The sequence below is a fragment of the Ceratotherium simum genome, chromosome 7 (assembly GCF_057802395.1).
Source record: "Ceratotherium simum simum isolate JZ-2026a chromosome 7, ASM5780239v1, whole genome shotgun sequence".
NCBI lineage: Eukaryota > Metazoa > Chordata > Mammalia > Perissodactyla > Rhinocerotidae > Ceratotherium > Ceratotherium simum.
In genome coordinates, this window is record NC_141906.1 from 14065455 (window position 1) to 14086899 (window position 21445).

General features: G+C 36.4%; 1 protein-coding gene across 3 annotated transcripts in view; it reads left to right on the top strand.

Annotated features, from left to right (window-relative positions):
• Positions 1-21445, top strand: part of SOX6 (SRY-box transcription factor 6) — a 582258-nt gene that overhangs the window by 375622 nt on the left and 185191 nt on the right. For all 3 annotated transcript variants that reach the window (XM_087433166.1, XM_087433167.1, XM_087433168.1), the window contains 2 exons: positions 9871-10043; positions 12865-12933. In XM_087433166.1, the coding sequence (XP_087289292.1) occupies positions 9871-10043; positions 12865-12933 (242 nt within the window). The remainder of the gene's footprint in view (positions 1-9870; positions 10044-12864; positions 12934-21445) is intronic.

The window sequence follows — 21445 nt, forward strand, 5'->3', positions numbered from 1 at the left end:
TTTAAATATTTTTTTATGTTCTACTTCAGCATGTTCAAAATCATTCTGTGATGGGGGACCCTTGATCACTTCTGAACCAAGGCTTTAATTGTCTTTCTTTTTTTCTTTGGCATTCCTTAATATTTGTGCTGTTAATATAAATTCTACATGGGAAACATTAGGTAACCTTCAAAAAAGCTTTCTGAACATAATGTGTTTCCGTAATACAATGATGATAGCACCTATTGTACCCAGAATCATTGTTAAAATCAAAATTGAGAATGAAAAGAATATGCTATTTATCCGGCTGTATTCAACTATAAACAAACAATCAAAGAAACAGCAATTTTAGAATCAATATGAAATTTCCGTTTCCATTTTGCCTCTTCAGACCCATAATCTGAGTCTGTCATGGGTGGAACATGTACGGGCCTGTTACTGGTTGGATACCCAGTGCTGTAGTTTGGGAAACTGTGAACTGTTTATGATTATATAAAACACAAATAAACAATCTCCCTTAGTTGTTCAGTTTTGTTTTAATTCAAAATTTTTAGCACACCTTCCCAGCAAAGTCTTAGCACTGGCAACAGGCAGGCCCACTGGGATGTCCTGATACCTACAAACAAACAAACAAAAAAATAGTGGCCTGGACTGGGCTATCTAGATTTCTGATCAAGTAACTGGGGGCAGGGATACATTTCATGATGCCAGACCTGGAACCAGGGATTCGTAGAGGAGCCAAAAAGGGCACTAGAAGCCCGAGGACCAGCAAAATCAGTCTGCTGGGGAAAGCCAAAATTCCAATATTTGAGAGTCCAGACCTACATACAGGTCTGGTGGAGTTAAACATATGAATCCAGGTAGGAGGTCTTGGCATGAGGAGTTTAGAATTTGGAGAAAATAAGATCAGAGGGAGAGAAAGAGAGTGACTATGAGAGAGAGATTAAATTAGGAATGAAAGATGACTACAGACAATGGGAGATATTTGTGATTTAGACTGAAAGGTCAGTAGGGCTTTGTGCTAATGGGTTATGCTGTCTTAAAGAACAAAGAGTATCATAGATACTTCCCTAGGTAAATACTTTCATTTTAGTAAGAAGCTTAGGGTACATTATATTAAAAAAAAAAAAAAAAAAAACCCAAACCTCAAAAAACAGATAATAAGGAGAATTTCAGCTACTTTGTCTGCTGGGTGAAGTAGTTTTGAGAAGGTGAATCATTTAGGAGTCCCATTCTCGGGGCCGGCCCCGTGGCTTAGCGGTTAAGTGCACGCACTCTGCTACTGGCGGCCCGGGTTTGGATCCCAGGCGCGCACCGAGGCACCGCTTCTCCAGCCATGCTGAGGCCGCGTCCCACATACAGCAACTAGAAGGATGTGCAACTATGACATACAACTATCTACTGGGGCTTTGGGGAAAAAGAGGAGGAGGATTGGCAATGGATGTTAGCTCAGAGCCGGTCTTCCTCAGCAAAAGGAGGAAGATTGGCACGGATATTAGCTCAGGGCTGATCTTTCTCACACACAAAAAAATAAAAATAAAAAAAATAAAATAGGAGTCCCATTCTCAATTTATCATAGTGGTTAAGAGGACAGAATCTGTGGCCAAACTACCTGATTTTGAATCTTAGATATTTGATTTAATAGCTTAGCTAAGGCCTTTGCAAATTGCTTGACCTTTTTATGCCTCAATTTCCTCATCTTTAAAATGAGGATAACAATATGACCTGCCGCATAGGATTGTTGTGAGGAATAAATGAATTAATATATATAAAGGTCTTCCTAGCACAAAGCAATAGCTATGTAAGTTTAAGCAGTTATTATTGTACAATGAGGCATATTGGGCTAGGGCAAGGATTCCCTGATTTACACTAGGCAAGTTATAAATACACCACCCTAGAAATGGGCAAGGTATATGGTGTGTTTGTACAGGCAACTGTCCTAAGCCTTAGTTGTATCTGGGATGTTCCTCAAACCTTGCTGGACACACTTGCTAGATTTCTCCAGGTAACTTCCTCTTGGCTATCACCTGACCATGTCAGTCTGCAGGCACACAGCACCTCGAGGCAGCAGCACACTTGATGTGTGCAAATATTTGAGTATATTTCTCAGCCTTTCATGAGTGTTGTAAATATTGAATCTGGAATGCTTGGGAATGCTGTGGTCTGCATAATCTTTGTGTTTGGGCTCAGAACCAGGAGGCCATATGCTCTTTGAGGAGAGAGAGTTTGGGGAATAAACATAACAAGGATCTTGACTGCCAGGCTGGGTGCTAGTTTCTTGAGTAACTCCAGGCATATCACTTAATGTCAATATCTGTTTTTATATCTGTAAGACGTCAAAGTTCAATTTACTCACCTCTTTGGTTATCTGATTGATTGCCTAGCCAAGCTTTTAAATTTCTTATTTTGTTAACAAAGTCTTACTGAGAAGTTGTATATTTCTAAGCCTTATGTGGCATTAAAATTCTAGGTCCCTTAGAGCATTGCTCCTAACTTTTAGAAATTCCCTACTACATATTCTGAGGCCAGGGAAGATACTTCTCCCTTAGACTCCAGACTTCCTTGGATTAGGAACCTAAAGACCTCAATTCAAATCCATTCAAATGCTCTGACTTGGTCAAGTTTCCTTACTTCTTGATAGTTTAGATTTTCATCTGTGAAATGAAAATAGCAATGCAACATTTAGAATGAGGGTTAAATAAGATAACACATAAAATCTTTAAAGACAATGCTTTGTTAAATAAGGTCTATTTTTCTTAATCCTTCCTTTCCTGTATCCTAAGTCTGATGGAGCTTCTAAAGAAAGAGCCAGTCCTGTAATACTTGGTGAAAATATTAAGACAAATAATTTTATTTTATTTTTTTCCCCAAAAACCAAAGAATTCCATGATTCTGATAGGCCAGAAATTACTATTTTTGAGTGTGAATTATGGAGATGTAGCCACTGACCAATTATCATCCATGGAGAACAGTAATATAAAGGCAGCCTTTACATTACTTATATTGAAGTCTTATATTGAAGGAGAGATATTTCAGGATACCTTCATTTCCGGATCCCAAAAGGATAGGCTAATAAAGCACAGTGGGCTGAAGGCCCAGCTGTGAGGTTAGGAACTTAGATGGCAGACTTCCATGGATTGTTCTTGTTCTTTTGGGATCTGCAACATGAATAGATCTCAGCTGATCCAGGAATAGACTTCCTTTAGAAGCTAGAAAGAGGGGAAGCTGAAGGAAAGGTGACTGTGCCTGGAATAGACAGGAGAGTTTGATCTTAATTTAGGTTGTTCCTAGGTATCCTTGTCTTGTCTATATACAGTAGATTTTAATGACATTTTAAATGAGAGTCGTTTACATTTTAAGAAGGAAATTCTCATACATTTGGTAAAGAGAAAAACCAGCCTGTACCTCAATTCATGGGCCATACTTCCCGTGTAGTGGTCCCTAAGTGATTCCTCAGAGCACAATTGCTGCATTTATTAAACTTTTTATTTACTAAGGAGTGGACAGTAGCATATGGGGGTAATGACAATAGCTGACTGATGAGAAAACAAAGAAATTCCAGTATTTTGCTGTTTTGAAAAAAGTCATTCAGAATTTAGTCATATTGGTTCAGCTGTTGTAACCAAAGACTGATAAGATAATAGAGGTCTTTGTGGTCGTTTTGTACTGAAATCCTTTATCTTTATGGTGCACTGGGGCCCTTTAAAGTGAAAGCTTTTAAAACTGCTGTTGGATTCAGGACTCAAATTAGCTGCTGGTATGCTGGGACAGGGGTTCTTTTCTCAGGCAGTCACCACAAAGTAACTTTTATCAGGGGACCTTCTGATAGATTGTTAGTTTCTTCGGCTTACCCTATTTATTTTTTGTTGACTTTTTGCTGCCCTATTTTGTGACATTTAAAAGAAGGCTATATCAAAAAAGGCCAATGCTAAATGATGGACTGAGCTTGTGAAGTGCAGACATCACAGCCCATCTGATGTGTGAGGAGGCTGCAGTGTGAGCCGCGGCACTTTAACCAGGTGACCTGTGGGCAGAAAAGATCAAATGCAGCTTTCTTTTATGACTAGCATTGTATTTTGGCTTTCTTCTCAAACAATCTCCATTAAAAAAAGTTAGAACTGACCAGGGAATTGACTCTTAAGAGCTTTTCTTTTCAACTTAATTTAAAATCTTTCTGGATTGTTGGCTGAGTTCCTTGATTGATGCTGCTTTGGAATTACTGTTAAGTGCTTTAATCTTTCTAGGATTGATGTGGAAAAGTCTATCTCCATCAAAACTCCACTCCAGTGTCACTGCCACCCTCCCCATCGTTCCAAACACAGACACTTTTAGTTAGCCAAGCTTCTTGTAATTTCATTGTTCAGTCCTATTAAGTTGATTAAAGTAGTGTATGATCCAAAAAGGAGAATGATTAGGTAGAAGTCTCATTTTAAATTCCCTAGGATACGTTTCTAGATAATGCCATTTGTTGATATTAGTTTTATTTGGCTTGGTAAACGTGTTTTAACACGATTACCCTTAATTTCATAAAAATGAAGAGATAAAAAGCATGCAGAGAAATTCACAAAATTTAATTTAGCTGTCCCTGTGTGTGCCCTCTCTCCTTCCCTCTCTTCTTTCCTACCCTTTCTCTCTCCCTCATTCTAACTCTCTCTGTCTCTGTCTCTACTGCTGTGCTAGTTTCTGGGTTTTCTCATTAGAGAAACTTAGTTATCACCACATAGCAGTGATTCACTTTCAGGGGACAGCTGTAAAAAGAGTGACCTGTTTAAAATTTTTATATTGTAAAAGTCCTAGGTATGGGACTATTGTAAAAGAGGTGAGGCAAATCTTCATTTAGTAAAATGCTTTGCTAGGTGCCTGCCTTGTCCAGATGTGGAGTCTTTAGTGACTTCCCAATACCCAGTCTTATTTCTAGCACCACTGATTGTAGTTATATATATTTCATATGGGCAAACTTAACTAGCAGGTTGTGGTGCTAACTTTTGTGAGCTGATGTAAAAAAGAAAAAAACTTTTAAATAAATTTTAAACCTGATTTTCAATTTTTCATTCTGTATCAAGAAGGGATTTATCCTATGTATCTTATGATTTTACCTAAATTCTCATCAATTTTGAATATTCTCTGTTGGCTTTGGACCTATAGACAGGTAGTTATAATTTGTAAAGTTTAAAAAAAATAGTCTATTTTAGTTCATTTTTTTCAAGTTCTTCAGATTATGGCCAAAAAAGGCTAGAGGGCTGATGTTGAAACTGTTATGGTGAAAGATGGTATTTGAAAACTTTTGATGAGGGAAATTGCTGCTGTATTTACAATTTGAAAAGAGTTTCCTTATTTATGCACTATTGACTTCCTATTGAGACTCAAAATTTTAAGTACAACTGGTAAAGAATTCAATGGATCAGACTCAGTAAATCTGAAGTCACTGGAATAAAGGCCCCTAAGAAAAAAATGTGTCAATTTTAAAGGTCTTTCCTAACTGAAGACCATTTTGTGATAGAGCCAAAGGTTAATAAAATCAGTAGTGAATGTAGCAATTTTACAGATAAGCTATTCACAACAAGTGTAGTTACTTGAATAAAAAGCTAATTCAGTTCTAAAATGCCACATGCAGTAGCAGTGAATAGCTGCTTTTAGGTGCTTTCTGGAGGAGGATAAAATACAGAATCACGGCACTCTTCTCTTCCAGCATCCCTGGCTGCCTGTAAATTGCTGTGAATGGGGCTGTGGGCTGACAGGCTCTATTAAGACAAACTGCCTTTCTCATCGGAGAGATAAAATAAATCAGGTGTTTAGTCAAATTAAAATACTTCAGCTGGAGCAGGCCCTGGGGAGCACTGATCCACCTGACTAATCTGAGAGAAACTCAAGACAGATGTGGTTTGGGGGTAAAGATGACCCCATGGAAAAAAAACCTGCTGCACTGTCTTTGGAGTTGGAGAATAGGTACAGTTCATAGCGGAGAGTGTCAGGCGCACACTGTGTGAGATGTTGGATAAAAGCAGGCGCGCTGACTTGTCGAAAAGCTGTGTACAGAAGCTTTTTTTGCTGGCTCCCTTTTTTTGGTTTATGAAACTACCTCTGTTTTTGTGTGGGGGAGACTATTTTCTGGCAGGGCTTTTTAGAGAATTATTTTAAGATAGCCTGAAGGATGGGAAACAGATGATGTTAGGCAGCTACTGATGACCCCTGCTGACCTGGGCAGATCCTCGGGGTCTGATCTATTTTTTTCCAAGTCGATTTTATCAAACCTCAAAACATAATTTAAGAGAAAATTTCCTACATAGAATTAAGCTACTTCATAAGAGCATTCTATATGGGCTTTTGCCTTCCTTAAAATAGCCTGCCAGTATTTAGGTTACCCTACTATGTCCTGTAAATTATCTACTTTTTCAGCACCCCTGGCAGTAGTAGTTCCTTTCCCATGGCAAAGTTTCATCTTCAATTAAACTAGTGGTTTTTGAGATGAAATAATATGTGTTCGCAGGTCGATTGGTAGTGTGTATCAGACTTGATGTTATTTTTATTCCAGCAGTGTAAACATTTGCTGTTAATTAAAACAGAAAAATCCAGCACCACAGGTTTTAAATACCTGGGTTTAAACCACTGTATGTGAACAAATACAATGGGTACACAACAGAAAAATGACCGTACACACTCACAGACACACCACTTAGCCTACACATTTAGAGAATATAAGCTATTGTATGGTGTAAATTGATTTCTCCTTAATTTGACTCCCAAAGGACTAATGGCCATACATACAGATATCTATATATATAAATATATATAATTCTCCATTCAGGGGGAATTTTAGATTTGTTATACTCCTACATTTCACTCCAACTGCATTTGTTATGCCACTCATATCTATTCAAAATATATATGTGCTCCTCCAATTTAAATTTAAGGAAAAGATAGCAACAGGCTTATATGAGTGCCTAAATTCATAATTTAAAAATACTGATCTCTGGCTTGTTTTCTTCGTGAACATGTATCTTTTAAGTTCAATGAAAAACTTATTTAGATGTCACTGAATTTTTACAATTAAACAGTTTGAACGTCGTGCTGATTTGTAAAAAGATTCAGTTAAATGTTGTCATTCTGTAAATTCAGATATACTTAAACATGTCTATTAGCACTGGAAACACCAATGCATTTATAGACCTATTGGCTTTACCTTAAACAGAAGAGGCTAAGAATTTATGTGTTGTCGTCAGCTTCCTTGTTTGCTATGCAGAGGAGAAAGGGAAATATATTGAAGATTGTTGAAAAGACGTTGTTTAACCTGGGAGAAGAGAAAATTTTCCAGTCTTTCCTGGAGAACCTAAATACCAGATCCAACTCTTATATTGGTCCCTGCCCCAAATTTCCTATGAATGCTTTTCTTTATTAACAAAGAATTATGGTACAGTAACTTTCCCAGTATCCAATAAGCCTTCTCTTAAGTCACCCCATATAGGTAGGTATAACAAGAAAATTATAGGTAGATCAGAATTTTGCAAAAAAATACACGGAATAAAATGTGCATATATTCCATTTATCTATTCTCATAACTTTCCAAACTTCTCTCCACATTGTAGCCAGAATGACCACATCATCCCTTGCTTAAAATACCTTAGTGATTTTGAAATATTCTTAGAAAAATATGAAGTTCATCAAGCATAGTCTATAAGGAGCTGAATGGTGTGACCTTTTCCTACCTCTCTAGCCCCATCTGGTACTCAACTCCCCTCTATTTTCCTTGCTTAAGTTTTACTACCTTCTTTCAATTTCCGGAATACACTGAAACTCCCCCTCCACCACCCTCCCAGAGCCTTTCCTTGTGTTGTTTTCTCCTTCTGAAAAGCTTCTTGACCCCCTTCAACTCTTTGCCTAGTTAACTCTGTTCATCTTCCTGTTAGTTTGTTACTTTTTCAGGCATACCTTCCCTAAACTTGGGCCCCCCCAACTTAGGTAAACCTCCCGCCAAATATTTGTCTTGTTTGTAATTCTTATTTAGTTGTGGTTTACATTTATATGTGTGATTACTTGCTTAAGGTGTCTCCCCACTTTGGACTACAAATTGCCTGAGAGTAGGGAACTCTGCTTTTTCTTGCCGTGGGATCGATATCCTTAGTTCTTAATATAGTCCCTGACACATAGTTGCCATTCAGGAAATATTTTTTTAATTAAAAAATGAATGAAATGAGTAAATAAATAAGTTTCATACTTTTCCTGTTTTGTATCTTCTCATTCCTGTATATATTAACATATACATTAGTTGAGCTTGTTGTGCTTTCAAAGGGATTTTATGATCCCCTCTGGGAACTGCTTTTGTATTTTAATATTTCTTGATCAAGAAGTTCTTCCTTTTACCAAGCTGAAATCCCTATTGCTGAAATAAAAGCTTATTTAAAAAAAATCAATTCCAGTAGCTAGAAAGAACAGCTGGTCACTGACCTTGCCACAGTATTTGTTCCCTTATCAGTGGAATACATTTTCTAACATCACCTCACTGTCTTATTTTTCTTTTAATTTTGATTTTAGGCCATCTTTCAGCTCAGTGAATTGATATGGGATATTGACAATTTATTTATTTATTTTTTAAGGACTTGAATTGGCATTAAGAATCCCATAGTAATCCTAAGTGTTGTAGCTTGTCTGCTGACACGAGTCTTACCTGATGGGAATCATACACTAGCAAGTGCTAGCCAGCATCCTCTGAAGGCTCCCTTTCTCCATGGGGCCCCTCCTAATGAAAATATTTTTAGTTTCTCAGATTGTCCTGGTGCTTTCTTAGCAGGAATGAGGGGGGTTTCATAAGGAGATTAGAAGTCTCTTCTTCTACACACAAAAATCGGCCATCTTTGTCCTCTTTGACAGCTGGTGGCATCTTTCTGAAAAGCTTTCAAATCATACATCCTTCTTCATAACGAAACCTGTGTGGCTCAATACAGTGGGTTGAAATTCTTATCTTATGCTGTGGTAAAATGCTCTAATTTAGATTCACAAAAGGATTCTGTACCCTTTACTTAGGAGAGCTGTGCTATTTGCCCATAAAAAGACCGTTCAGCACCATTAGTGCATACCATAAGTGTTCGGCGACATCATATTCATTAAACAGCACATCCTTATGCATAACCTTTTCAACCTCAAATGTGTTTTTTCCTTTTGAAGAGTGACAAATGACAAAGGGGTGAAGGAGCCCCCCAAGCAACATTGTTGCCTTTAAGGATGAATTTGGGAACTTTAGCTCGATCCTTTCACAGGAAAAATAATATCAGATTCCATCCTTTCTTACCTGAGGCAAGGCAGGTTTTTTTTCTCTATAGAACTAGTTCCATGGCCAAGAGAGGGACTCCTGACTTCTGAGCTTCAGAGACAGATCTTTGCACAATAGAAAAATTTTCTGAGGGCAATGAGCAGAAAATTACTCAAATAACATTTATTAAGCACCTACTATGTCTTAGATCCTGTGCTGGTCACTGAGGATACAGGTGATTATAGAATATTAATACAACCCATAGTTTCTAATCTCTGGTACTAAATGTAGTAGGTTTCCTAGCTTGATCAGATAGATTTGGTCGGGGAAGGGAAGTGTGGTAAAAGGGAGAGAATGGAGTAGGTAGGTCTGCTTTTTTTTTTTTTTGTTTTAAAGAGTAAGAGGGAAGAATGTGTGAGAATTTTATTGGCGGCAATAATTTTTCTTGGCAAGGGCGATGACTAAACTTAGTGTTGATTCCATTGCTGCTCTGTAGTGTTCCTGCACTCACAATGACCTCCAGTTATTGTCCGAGATCTTTAAGTGTTTTAGGGTAGTCCCTTTCTAAATCTGTCCCTCCCCCACCTTTCCCCAATTCATTCAGACTTTTCTCAAACTTGTGAGATATCTTCTCGCTTCCATTTTAGGGACACCTGAGAGCCTGGCAGAAAAAGAACGGCAGCTCTCTACCATGATTACCCAGCTGATCAGTTTACGGGAGCAGCTCCTGGCAGCGCATGATGAACAGAAAAAACTGGCAGCCTCACAAATTGAGAAACAACGGCAGCAAATGGACCTTGCTCGCCAACAGCAAGAACAGGTGAGCCCTGCAAAAGGAGCTGACAAGCTGGAGGTGTGGAATGTGCCAAGCTCCGCGAGTAATCACATTGATGGGTTTATTTGTCATAAGTGTTCCTTAAAAGAAATAAAAAAGAAGAAGGAAAGAAAGAAGCCTTCTGCAAATCCAGGGTCTTCAAGAATACTGAGGGGATATGTGGAGGACAAAGAAAGGCATCATAGGAAGTGGGTATAACATTGTTCCAGAACATTGGATTTGATTAACTACTCAGGGATATTTAGTCACATAGGCATCACATATATTCGCAAGGTAGCTTAACCAGGAGTAAGTCTCTTCTCTCTAGGCCTTACTCTTCTCATCCAGAAAGAGAGGGTCCTGGTCTAGAAAAACTCTGAGGATCTTGCAGCTCACTAGTCCATTGATTTTCTCTGACTTTGAAGCTAGGGTGACCATACATCTCAGTTTTCCCAGAATATCCCTGGTTAATGCCTGTTTTCCAGGGTAGTTATTAAACTGCCCCCCTTCCACTTGCAAAAGTTGTCCTGGTTTGGATGATAAATTATATGGTCACTCTGTTTATAGCATAGGTAAATCATCAAAAACAAATTAGCACATGACTCCTATAAGAATTTGACTTCGTTGATTTAGAAGTGAGAAGGAAGAAAAAATATCCAAGTTTAAATGTATGTCTTTTAAAAAATAGATTAGTTTCCCAAATGTTTTTCCTGTCTTGTAAGGGTACATTAATCTAACAACAATGATCCTATAGAGTAGTCTCTGATGCTTTAGATCAGACAGACCCAAATTAATGTGCAGTTTTTCGGAATCTGACATTATTACTGGAATTATCTTTTCAGTTAAATGTATTTTATAGGGGTATATAGAGCAATATATGCTCTGTTGATTTTAATGAGTTGTGACGTCTGGTATTTTATATGCTGGAATATTTGCCCACATGTAGGAATATGGACTCAGCCCCTAATGGAAAATAACATAAAGGAACACTGTAAAAAATCAGAAGTTAGAATGTCATTTAGCCATCCAGAGATGACACAGTAATTAACTATTGACACTTGTGAATAAGCTAGCTCAAATTAATCTTGACACATTTGCAGACGAGTGATATCTTACAGTGAACACTTTGTAATTATATTTCAAAATGAAAATTAAATGACACTTAAAACTAGGTTGTCATGCTCAATGAAGCGAGCATGTAGCTCAACCGATTGGCAAATAAAATTCAGAATTTGAGCCACATGGTGCTTATGTACCATACTTCACTGTGTCAAACCCATACGTCTAGAGTGGATGATAGTAATTGCACTGTGGTGTTTTGGATGCATTTCCATGCAGCACTTTATCATTTAGGAGGGACCATTAATATTAGATGCCTAGTAGTGTTTCACTGGTTTGCTAAGAGGAAATAAATATTCAGAGGATCTAGCATCTATACCTAGAGTTGCAGAGTGAGTTGTCCGTTTCTGATTTGAATGGTGACAAACAGAGTAGGCTTTTCCAACCTGATTAAATACTATTTCCATTTTGCTTATAAAGCCTTGCTGAGGAGTGGTCTCATTTCTCAAACTATAACCTATTTAGGGGCAGCTTTATCATGACTTCCAGTCTGAGCCAGTCATCACCAGAAACCATAAAGCAACATTTGGGGGCAGATTGCTATTTTGTCATCTTCTGCTGAATGAAATATTATTGAGGTGTTTCCCTCTGCTCTAGGCTAGAACATCAAAAAGACTCAGGAAGCATACTGCTGGGGGTGATCTAAACTCATTTCTACTTCTAACATTGCCCATTCTAGAATATCGGGTTTTGGAAATAGAAGAAATAGGAGGAAAAAAGCATAACTCTTGCCTGTAGGGCACCCCTAAACCAAGTCCTTCTAAGTGCTCTCTGGCCACATTTCTCTCTGGCTTCCTAGGTTGGCAGTGAGTTTAGTCTCACTAAGGGGCATCCCCCTGGGCTTCAAGCTATAGCAGCTCGCTTTTGAGGCAATAAGCACCCTGATGCCTAACTCATGTTGTATAGTAAACATAATTATCCTAAAGAAGCTGTTTGCTCTCCTGAGGGGCAGATTCAGTCCTCAACAGGGCTTGCATTAAGTGGTTAACATTTCTTTTTATAGACCAGATGACGTGTTAAGATGTTGAATTTGATTGTTGAATGAAGCAAGGAAATATAAAATTTGTATGTGGATCCTGTACTGTAAAATTAACACATTACCCTCAAAGGGATAAATGGATAAATATTAAATTTTATTTGTTTTTAAAAATGCTTTGTACATCACATATGACATCAACAAAAAAAGATAAAGATTTTTGACTTTTTGCTGTGTTTTTTGGCACTCCCTTGACAATATTTGTGTTATCAGTTCTGAAAATCTTTACATCAGAAAAGGTTTCACCCAAGTCGACCATATTATAATAGAAAGTTCTTTCCTGTCTTTGCTTACAGATTTTACTTTTTATGTCCAAATTAAGCTCTTTAGAAAAATGTAGCCAGAGTTTCCCTGTCGTTATTCTCCAAGGGTCAAATTTCAAAATTCCCAGTCTTTCCAGATGACCAGTGCAGATATAGATGAACTACTCACAAATGTAATACAAGGGGTAGTTTTCACCTACAGATAAAGATTTAAGGGTAAGCAGAGAGATGGCACCTGTTTGAAATTTTTCTTTTTCTCTAAGTTTCTGATTTTGCCTCTCTCATTTTATAGGAACTCTTTCACATAGAAGTGCAGTAAAGCATTCTTGTAATACCAGGAGAGATACCTGAGGTAATGGCAAAGGTGTAAGCATTTCATTTTAACTTAATGAAACTTTATTTCTGATAGATTGCAAGACAACAGCAGCAACTTCTGCAACAGCAGCACAAAATTAATCTCCTGCAGCAACAGATCCAGGTCAGTGTATTTTATTACTCTCGTCTGATTATACTTACATACTTTCCTCCTTGAAAATGGAATTTAAAATGCAGCAAATGCATCCTCTCTTATAAACTGCACCAATAGGGTTGTTATTCAAGGCTGTTGTATACAATTGTCTAAGTGGACATAGGAAATATCGACTAGGTAGTGGTCTAAGCATTCTTTTCTGATGTGATGTGTAAGCAGAATAAACCTTATTGTTTTCCTTCTGCCATTTGCCTAACATAACCTGGTGCAAATCTAATGGTTTCCAAGGTAGCATGCACATGCTATTTTCATTGTCACAAACCACTTTCTGCTTTGTTTTTTACCATCTGATAGTATCATGGGGAGAAGCTTATGTTTATTTGCTTGTTAGGATTGTCTGATGGGGCCAGTTATGAGAAGGATATTATGACCTGGGAAAAGGTTGGTAATAATTAATTTGTTCTTTAACAAATACTAACTGCATTTCTGCTAGGTGCAGAGGGGAATATAAAGATTAATGGATAGTTGTCTGTCCTCAAAGAGCTTATAGTCTAGAAAGGAAGAAAACTTGTTCCTCAATAGTTGCAACACAGTTTAGAAATTCCTTTTTTTGTTGTGGCAGGGTAACAATATATAGATCGTAATTACAACGGCCTGGGAAGGAATTATGATTTCTGTCGTTCCTTTAGATGCTGGGTGGTTAATTCAACTAATAGCTATTGAGATAGGTAAGGGAAGTGGTCTCCACTTTTGAATAGGAACATATGTGTGTGACTTGTAGAAAGCCATAGAATACGCAACTGGTTGTCTGGTGATTAATACTCAGGAATACTGATCCCAGAGTTATATGTACCCACGACAGCGTCTGTGTTTTCTCTTGGTTGCTGTGGATATTACTAATCGCTAGGATCTGTGATTCAGCCTAGTTGGGGCAGTATATTCTGAATTATATTATTCCTTTCTTTCAGGTTAATATTACACCTTCCTGTATATTTTTAAAATCATTTGCATACAGTCATAGCTTACTCTAATCTTCTACCTCGTTGATGAAAGCCAGTGATTTTAACTTAGATCCTTGCTTTATTTTGTTTATCATACTTAATGCTCCAGGTAGTAGTCACTGCATTTAGAATACCGATTTGGTGCCTGAAGAAGCAGCTGTACCTAATTTGGCATGTTGTCCGGCTATCTTCACCGGGAGGTTTTAACCAGTGTTGTTGTTGTTGTTGTTGTTGTTGTTTAATTAGTTATAACTCTATATTGCATACTCAAGTCTGTTATAACTCTATATTCCATACTCAAGTCTGTATTTTTCAAAATAAAGAGCCCAAATATGGAAGAGATAGAATGTCTCTGGCATTTTTGACAATCTTTACAATTAAATCTTGGAATCATTTCTCATCCTGATATCTCTTTTATGACTCATGCTGAGATCTTTAATTAAATACCTGTCCAGGTGTTCCCTTCTTCTGACCTTATTAGAATTTTGACTATGTCTCCTACTGCTAAGGTCAAGATTTTCAGCCTGTGGCTTCCTACATTTTTCTCTAGATCCCTCTCTAAGAACTCAGTAGGTGTTAAATAACCTGATCATTTACTTCTCTCTGTTTCTCCTATTTGTAAAGCAGGAATGGAAGAAGTTCCCTGACGTGTTCCCATATCAGTCACTTACTATTAATGTTTTTACTACCTCTTTATTATTTACTTCTTTAGTCAGAATATATTTCACTTCTTAGTCCAATGTTGTTGGTATTAACTGGCTGTCTTAATTGATGTTTGCCTAGGGTACTGAGGAGCTCAGATTAATAGCAACCAAATCAGTTCAGAGTATTTTTATGACATATTATTAGTATTTATTGATTACATAGGATTTTAGTTATAACTTGACTACATGAAATTGATGTCTTTTTCAGGAAACTATGGGACATGATCTTAAAATATTATTCATCAGTTCAATTTGAGAAGATAGGAAAATATTTTTTTCAAGTTTTCTAGTAGAAGTTTAATTGCTTTTAAAGTGTGGATATTTCTCATTGTTTAAATTTTTTAAAATTAAAGCTAATCAGCACTTGATCTCAGCAGTATAAATTATAAAATCATAGAGAGAATCAGAATGTCAAAGTTACATTCGTTTTAAAAACATAGGATACTTTGTAACAAGAATTCATATTTTTAAAAATGAGAGGAAGCAATAACCTGTATTTATAGTTCATTCTTTCCTGAGCTACTGCTTCACTGCATATCTTGTCAGTATTTATCTTATCAGTATGAGACCATTCGAAGAATTTTTCAAATGCTGAAAAACACTTACTCCTTACACAAAACATATTCATCTCTGACAGTTACAAAGCAGGTATTTGATATTCAGACTTTTAGTTATTTTTTTGGAAGGGGAATGGGTTAACTGTATTTTCAAATATGGTTTTTGACGAGCTGTAGGCATGATCAAATTTAGGAGAGAGATTATTGTTAAGCTAATTTTAATATATTTTTGAGCAAAATATGAGATTTAAGAGATGATTCTAGCATTTTTCTATCACAGAAAAACCATTCTTGTGAAAACAAAACAGAACAAAGAGCAAAATAAGATGATAAATACCAAACCTAACTTCTCTTCTGAAAGCAAATGAATATAGAGACAATTTGAGCAAGTTTAACCTTTTTTCTTCTTTTTATATCTTGAGTCCTAGAACCTATTAGCTAACATGGTCAGCAAGATTAAGCCATGCTGATTGGCTATGGATCGTGAGTATCAGGTGGTTACATTCAAGATTGTTTTTTACTTCTGGTTCAGAATGCCGCCTTCTGAATCAATGCTGTTGTTTTGGAATTTGCAAGCTGTAATAGAAAGAAAGAGAAGAGTGTCTAACCTCTTGTAACAACCACACACAAACACATCTGGGCCTATTATAATAGAAAGAAATGAAAATCTGAATGGTTTGCACAAGTTGTAAAGCAGGATTTTTCATTAGAGATAGGAAAAGGCATGATTATGATAGTACTGTAAAAGTCCTCAGGCTTGTTTTATTTGCAATCATTCAAAACATATGTGCAGTTAAAAATCATTTCATTTATATATAATTTTTATATATAATTATATATACATAATTCTTGAATATAATTCTTCCTTGAATACAATTTTTAACAATTTTGCCTTGGTAAATCCTAACTAAATTTTTAAAGAGTTACGTTTAAGACCATGTAAGCCATGTTGTAAAAGTAAGATAAATGATTTTGTGAACTAATGTTTTTATATTTTTGATGAGTCCATTTTTACCATTTAAAAAAAATCAGGTTAATAACTTTAGATGATTATTAAAATGATTTAATATTAGCAGATCTTTTAGGAGGCTGTTTGCTTAGTGAATTTAAATCCCTATGTTTGTGCTTTGGGGAAAATGGTGATTCCTGTAATTTGTTACATTTTAAGTAATTTCCTCAACATAGAGGCCAGAAAAAGTTAGACATTTTTGATATTTCCTGGACAGAAATAGCACAGTTTTTATCAAGTCTATGGAAAGCAAAACTAATAGATCATGGAATATGGGTCCTTGGAGTTGGGAATGTTGAGTCTTATGCTGTAATTCCAAAGAACAGATAATGGCATCAGAATGTCATTCTCCTTCTCCCGCCCATTGCACTATGGTATCTTAGCCAATCCTTTGAAGCATTTTATTTATGAGAGTTGACTGCTCAACAAAATTCATTTTTAATCCGTTAGATATATCAAAGCATATTTATAGTATTTTAATCAACTATTAAATATATCTAGTCTAAGAAAAACAGAAAATATTTTATAAATCCTGATTTCTTGATCCATCCATATATTTATTCATCTAACCTCATTTGACCATGTCATGGTTTTTAAATCTAGAGAAGATGTTCTTCACGGACACAACATACTGCATTCTCTGCCTTCAATAGCATGTCAATAGGAACGCATTTAATGATGGCATTTTGTTGCTAGAACTTTAATCTTTGCAAGAGAATTCAGCTCATTAAAATATCTCTGTGAGAAATGTACTTTTCCAGACATGAATAGTGTTATCCAATTATTCATGTCTCTTCAGACCCCAATTTTAGACTTAGTCAAGTGGCTTGTATTGTGTGAGATAGAAGCGGTATCCTCTCCTCACATCACTGACTGAGCAACAGTGGTCTCTTAAGAATGGCCTGGCTGATGGAGATTTTATTTGGGCATTTGGCCTTCTGGGCCAGGGCCAATGATTTAGTCAGGTCAGACATATACACCTTTTTGAGTATAATTGTGAAACTTGAAATTCTTAGCTCTTTGTTAATCTTTATGATTAATATACGATATTCATTGCCCTCCCCTCATCATTTGATATATGCATTAGATGGCAAACTCAACCTGTGGAAGGCCTGCCCTAAATGCCATTGCTGCTGCTTGGCAGATACTCTGTCTTATCTGAAAACATTCTCTCTCAAATGCTGTAATACATGCTGCTTATTTACAAAACCAAATGTTTGTCTCTTCACTGGAGTTTCGCTCTATTCTTAAGAGTATGTGAGTATTTTTTGTATATAGTATTTTCTGTTTTGATTGTAATATATTCCTGGGTGCTATTCTTTTATTTTGTGTGGCACTATGTGTTTGTCACATGGTAGAGCGTCATTAAATGTGTGTTCTCCTTTCTTCCTGTCTGATAACCAGAAGAAATGTTAATATTATAAGCAAGGAGGTGATTGTTCTTAAACCATTAAACAGAATAATTTGAGATATACTCTCACCTTTTAAGGAGATAAACCTTGCCTTTTGTTTCCTTCAATATGATTAACTACTGGCATTTCGAGCATCTGCTGAGCGGAATAAGAACTACCTTTTTATGTGAAGTAGTTGTATAAGATCAGAAATAATTACTTAGTACATTAGCCGTCATGGCCTGCATGACCTGGTTAATTAATTTTTGCTAGGATGATAATAGTAGATATATATTTGCAGATATGCTTCATCATTAAATATCTAATTGACCTCTAATTTTAAGAGCTGGACCTTGCATTTATTGTCTTTTCGAGATGGCTGGAGCAGCCAACAGAAAGACTGAGGAAAGTCAGGAGCCTTTCAGTGTCACTAGTCGCTCTGCCTTATGTTGTATCTCTTTGTTAATTGTATTTAGCATTGATAAACAAAAAGTGATTACAGTGCTCCTGTTTTGGCTCTAGCGAATAGTCCTTTTTTCTGTTATTGATCAGGTAACAGACCTCCTTCCAACAGCTTCTGAACAGAACCAAATAAACCCATTGAAAGTAATTTGATACTTCTATTGGCACTGTGCATGTATCTGATACTCTCTTCCAATGAAATGAAGGTTATAAACAAAGCTTAGAAGTCTAGGATTAGCCCCCAGCTTCAGCAAGCCCTTAAAATATTTTGTAATTCTATCTTCAATCGTGAATTAGCCTGGAAAAACAGACCCTCTCTCTTCTCTCTCTTTCTCTGCTGTATGCTGTTTTTAATTGCCCACAGGCAGGCTGTTGTGATCTTCTTTGGAAGTTTAAAACCCAGATAAAAATGCAAATCTAATTATTTCTTTTATATAATCTAATTAACTTTTTAAGTAATGATAGATGCTCTATAGCCTACTTCAAACATTTTAATAATGAAGTTTCTGAATTATCAAGAATAGGTAAAGCTGCTGTAATTCATGAATAGCGAGGGCCTTAACAGCTAAAAATCTAAATTCTTATTGTGGATTAGAAATTGCGTGTTAGTTAATCATGCTAGACTGTTTGTTAAAGTTGGAGTGGATCTAGAAATAAGAAGAGGTGATACCTAACCAGATCCTCTAAACAACTGTATGTAATTATTAATCAACTTGCTATCTGTTTTCTAAATGTGGCCTTATGGCAAAGATCTCATTCAGCAGGCCAGAAGCTGATGGTGAATCTCAATGCTTGTCAGGCACTACTATCCTTCAGTTCCCCCAACCCCATCTGGGTGACCCTCCCTTCTCTATCTTAACTCTCAGACTCTGCTCCCCAGCTCTCTCTCAAACCAGTGATACTGAAAATTCAGGGAAACCCAAGTCTCTGCTTCTTTCTGGGGTTAATGAAAGTGGGAGCGTGCCTTACCTCTTCGGAGGCGGGAGGGTATGGAGCCGAGTGGACAGGTGACCAGGTGGTGCCAGCGTGTGACATTACATGACATTGAAGCAATCTCCAGGGAAAGAGATCTCTTCTATCTTTTTCTTGATCTCTCTGATTACATTAAGGGCTCAGTTTAGTGTTAGTCTTTAATACCTTTCTAGGATGTGCTAATCTCGCTTTGTAGGAGACTGAGAGAGAGGATCTTAGTCTCAGAGCCTTTGGAGGCAGTAGTGTTTAGCTAGAATTTAAGTAAAATAAAATGAAATAAAACTTTTATTTTGTGGTTATGACAAGTATTTTAGTTTTCTATTTGAGGTAGTGATATAAAGTTTCCTTTTGAAATAAATGTATTTAGGCAAAAAAAAAAGTTAATTTAAATAAAAACCTTAAGCAAATAATAGTTGGGTACTTGGGTATGGCACAATTATGACGGTAGTTCTTAAATGATGGAATTTGGGAAACCCTTGAAAGAGCACCACACTAAGAGGTATTAAATGTTCCTCCTCTGCCCCGCTTCCACTTTCAGAGAATGTTAAACTTGGAAACATCATCTAGAGGTCCTTGTGATTCTCATTCACTGATTGGAGGGAGGGTGGATAGCTATTCCCATTAGACAACAATATAATGAGTTTATTATTAAGCTATACTTATAAATAACCCTAAGATTAAGTTTTTTCTACTTTCTTTGGAATTAAAATGCCATTTCTTTTTATGAAATTAAGGGTGATAATAGATGGTATGTGCTTTGTTTCTTTGTTTTCCAATAGTTTTATTTGGTACAATAAAAAGTCTCCAAATATATGTAAGTCCCCACTTTTGTTTTTCTTTGAAATTTCTTTGGAACTCTTTCTCTAGTCCAAATCCTTTACTTTACCCAGGGAAACTGAGGCGCAGTCCACAGACTTGTCCAAGCTCAAAAAGCTAAATATTGTCAGAGCCATGAGTGGAACCTAACTTTCTTGACTCCTACTCTAGTACTGTTTCCAACATTCCACGTTGTGTCTCAATTTGCCCTTTTCGTGTCTTGAATAAATCTTAGTTTGTAAAATGTGGATAATAATACCTAATATCCAAAATCTCATTACATTCTCTTTGTCCTTAAATGGAACAAAAATTGAAGATTTGCCTTTAGAATCAGTTTATATCCCAGAACTACTACAACTGTGGGTGCCTACCCACAAGGAAAGAGATAAATAGAACATAACTGGAATCTTTTTGTAACGTAGTATGGAATGTATTCATGGCTGAGTGACTCTTTTGGTATTTACATATAAACTTCTTAGATAGTTAATTATATTACTTTCTGGGGGCTTTAAAGCGATATGTCTCTATATTGAGGGTCAGTGACCTTTAATGTTAATGCCGTTTTTACAGCTACCTTCTCCAGCTGACAAAAGTGAGCAGTGAGTGACAGCATTTAATGCCAGTGGTTCTCAACCTTGGCTGTACTTTGTAATCATTTTTGAAAATACTAATGCATGGGTCTCATCCTAGACGTTCTGATTTAGTTTGGGGTACAGTCCCAGGTGGGAACTGTTAAAAGCTCTCTAGATGATTCTAGAGGCCAATCAGGATTGAGAAATTCTGCTCTATACAGTGTAATGCAGATTAAATGATTAAATGTGAACTCTAAGTTGTTTGGACTATCTATTAACCTGTCTATTATCTATCTATCTCTCTGTCTGTCTCTCTGTCTATCTATCTATCGATAGACTGAGGGTTGGGACATAGTTTAAACATATAATTCTTGAGCAGTTGAAATATACTTTTGACTTTTCACAGCTATTTTACTTATTAGCTAGAAAGCTTATAATGGACCATGGTTTAAACAATTTTAATAAATTTAGTTAGTTTTCTAATAACTTAATTTTTATATATATGTGACTATACTGGCAGGACAGGAATGTGTTGATATCAGAAGATTTGTGCCTTTGGGAGAAGGTACCTAAAATAAAAATGAAGCAATCTTTCTTAATAAGACAAAAACTTTTAGAAAATAAATTCTCAGATGCCATTTAACTTCTACTATCTAAGCAGAATGAATTTTGACCAAGGACATCAACCTGTTATTTTTTATTGTGTGTTTTTAAAAAAATTTTCTCTGAAATTGACTACGTCTTCATAAATATGAGGAATGTATGAATCTGAATGGACTTTTAGATTTGTACATGTAAGTAGACAGTATAGAGAATAAGATGCATTGCTTCAGAGTGTATGTAATTTCAAATTTTTGTAGAACCAGCACAAGTATTGGGGACAAATAAATCAAGATTTAAATTCTAGTTCTACTACTTATTAGCTCTGTGATCTGTTTTGCTACTTACTACCTGTGAGACAAGTTACGTAATGTCTCTGAGCCTGCATTTCCTAATTCCTAAAAGATGGATAGTGATAGTAACTTACTAGTTGTGGG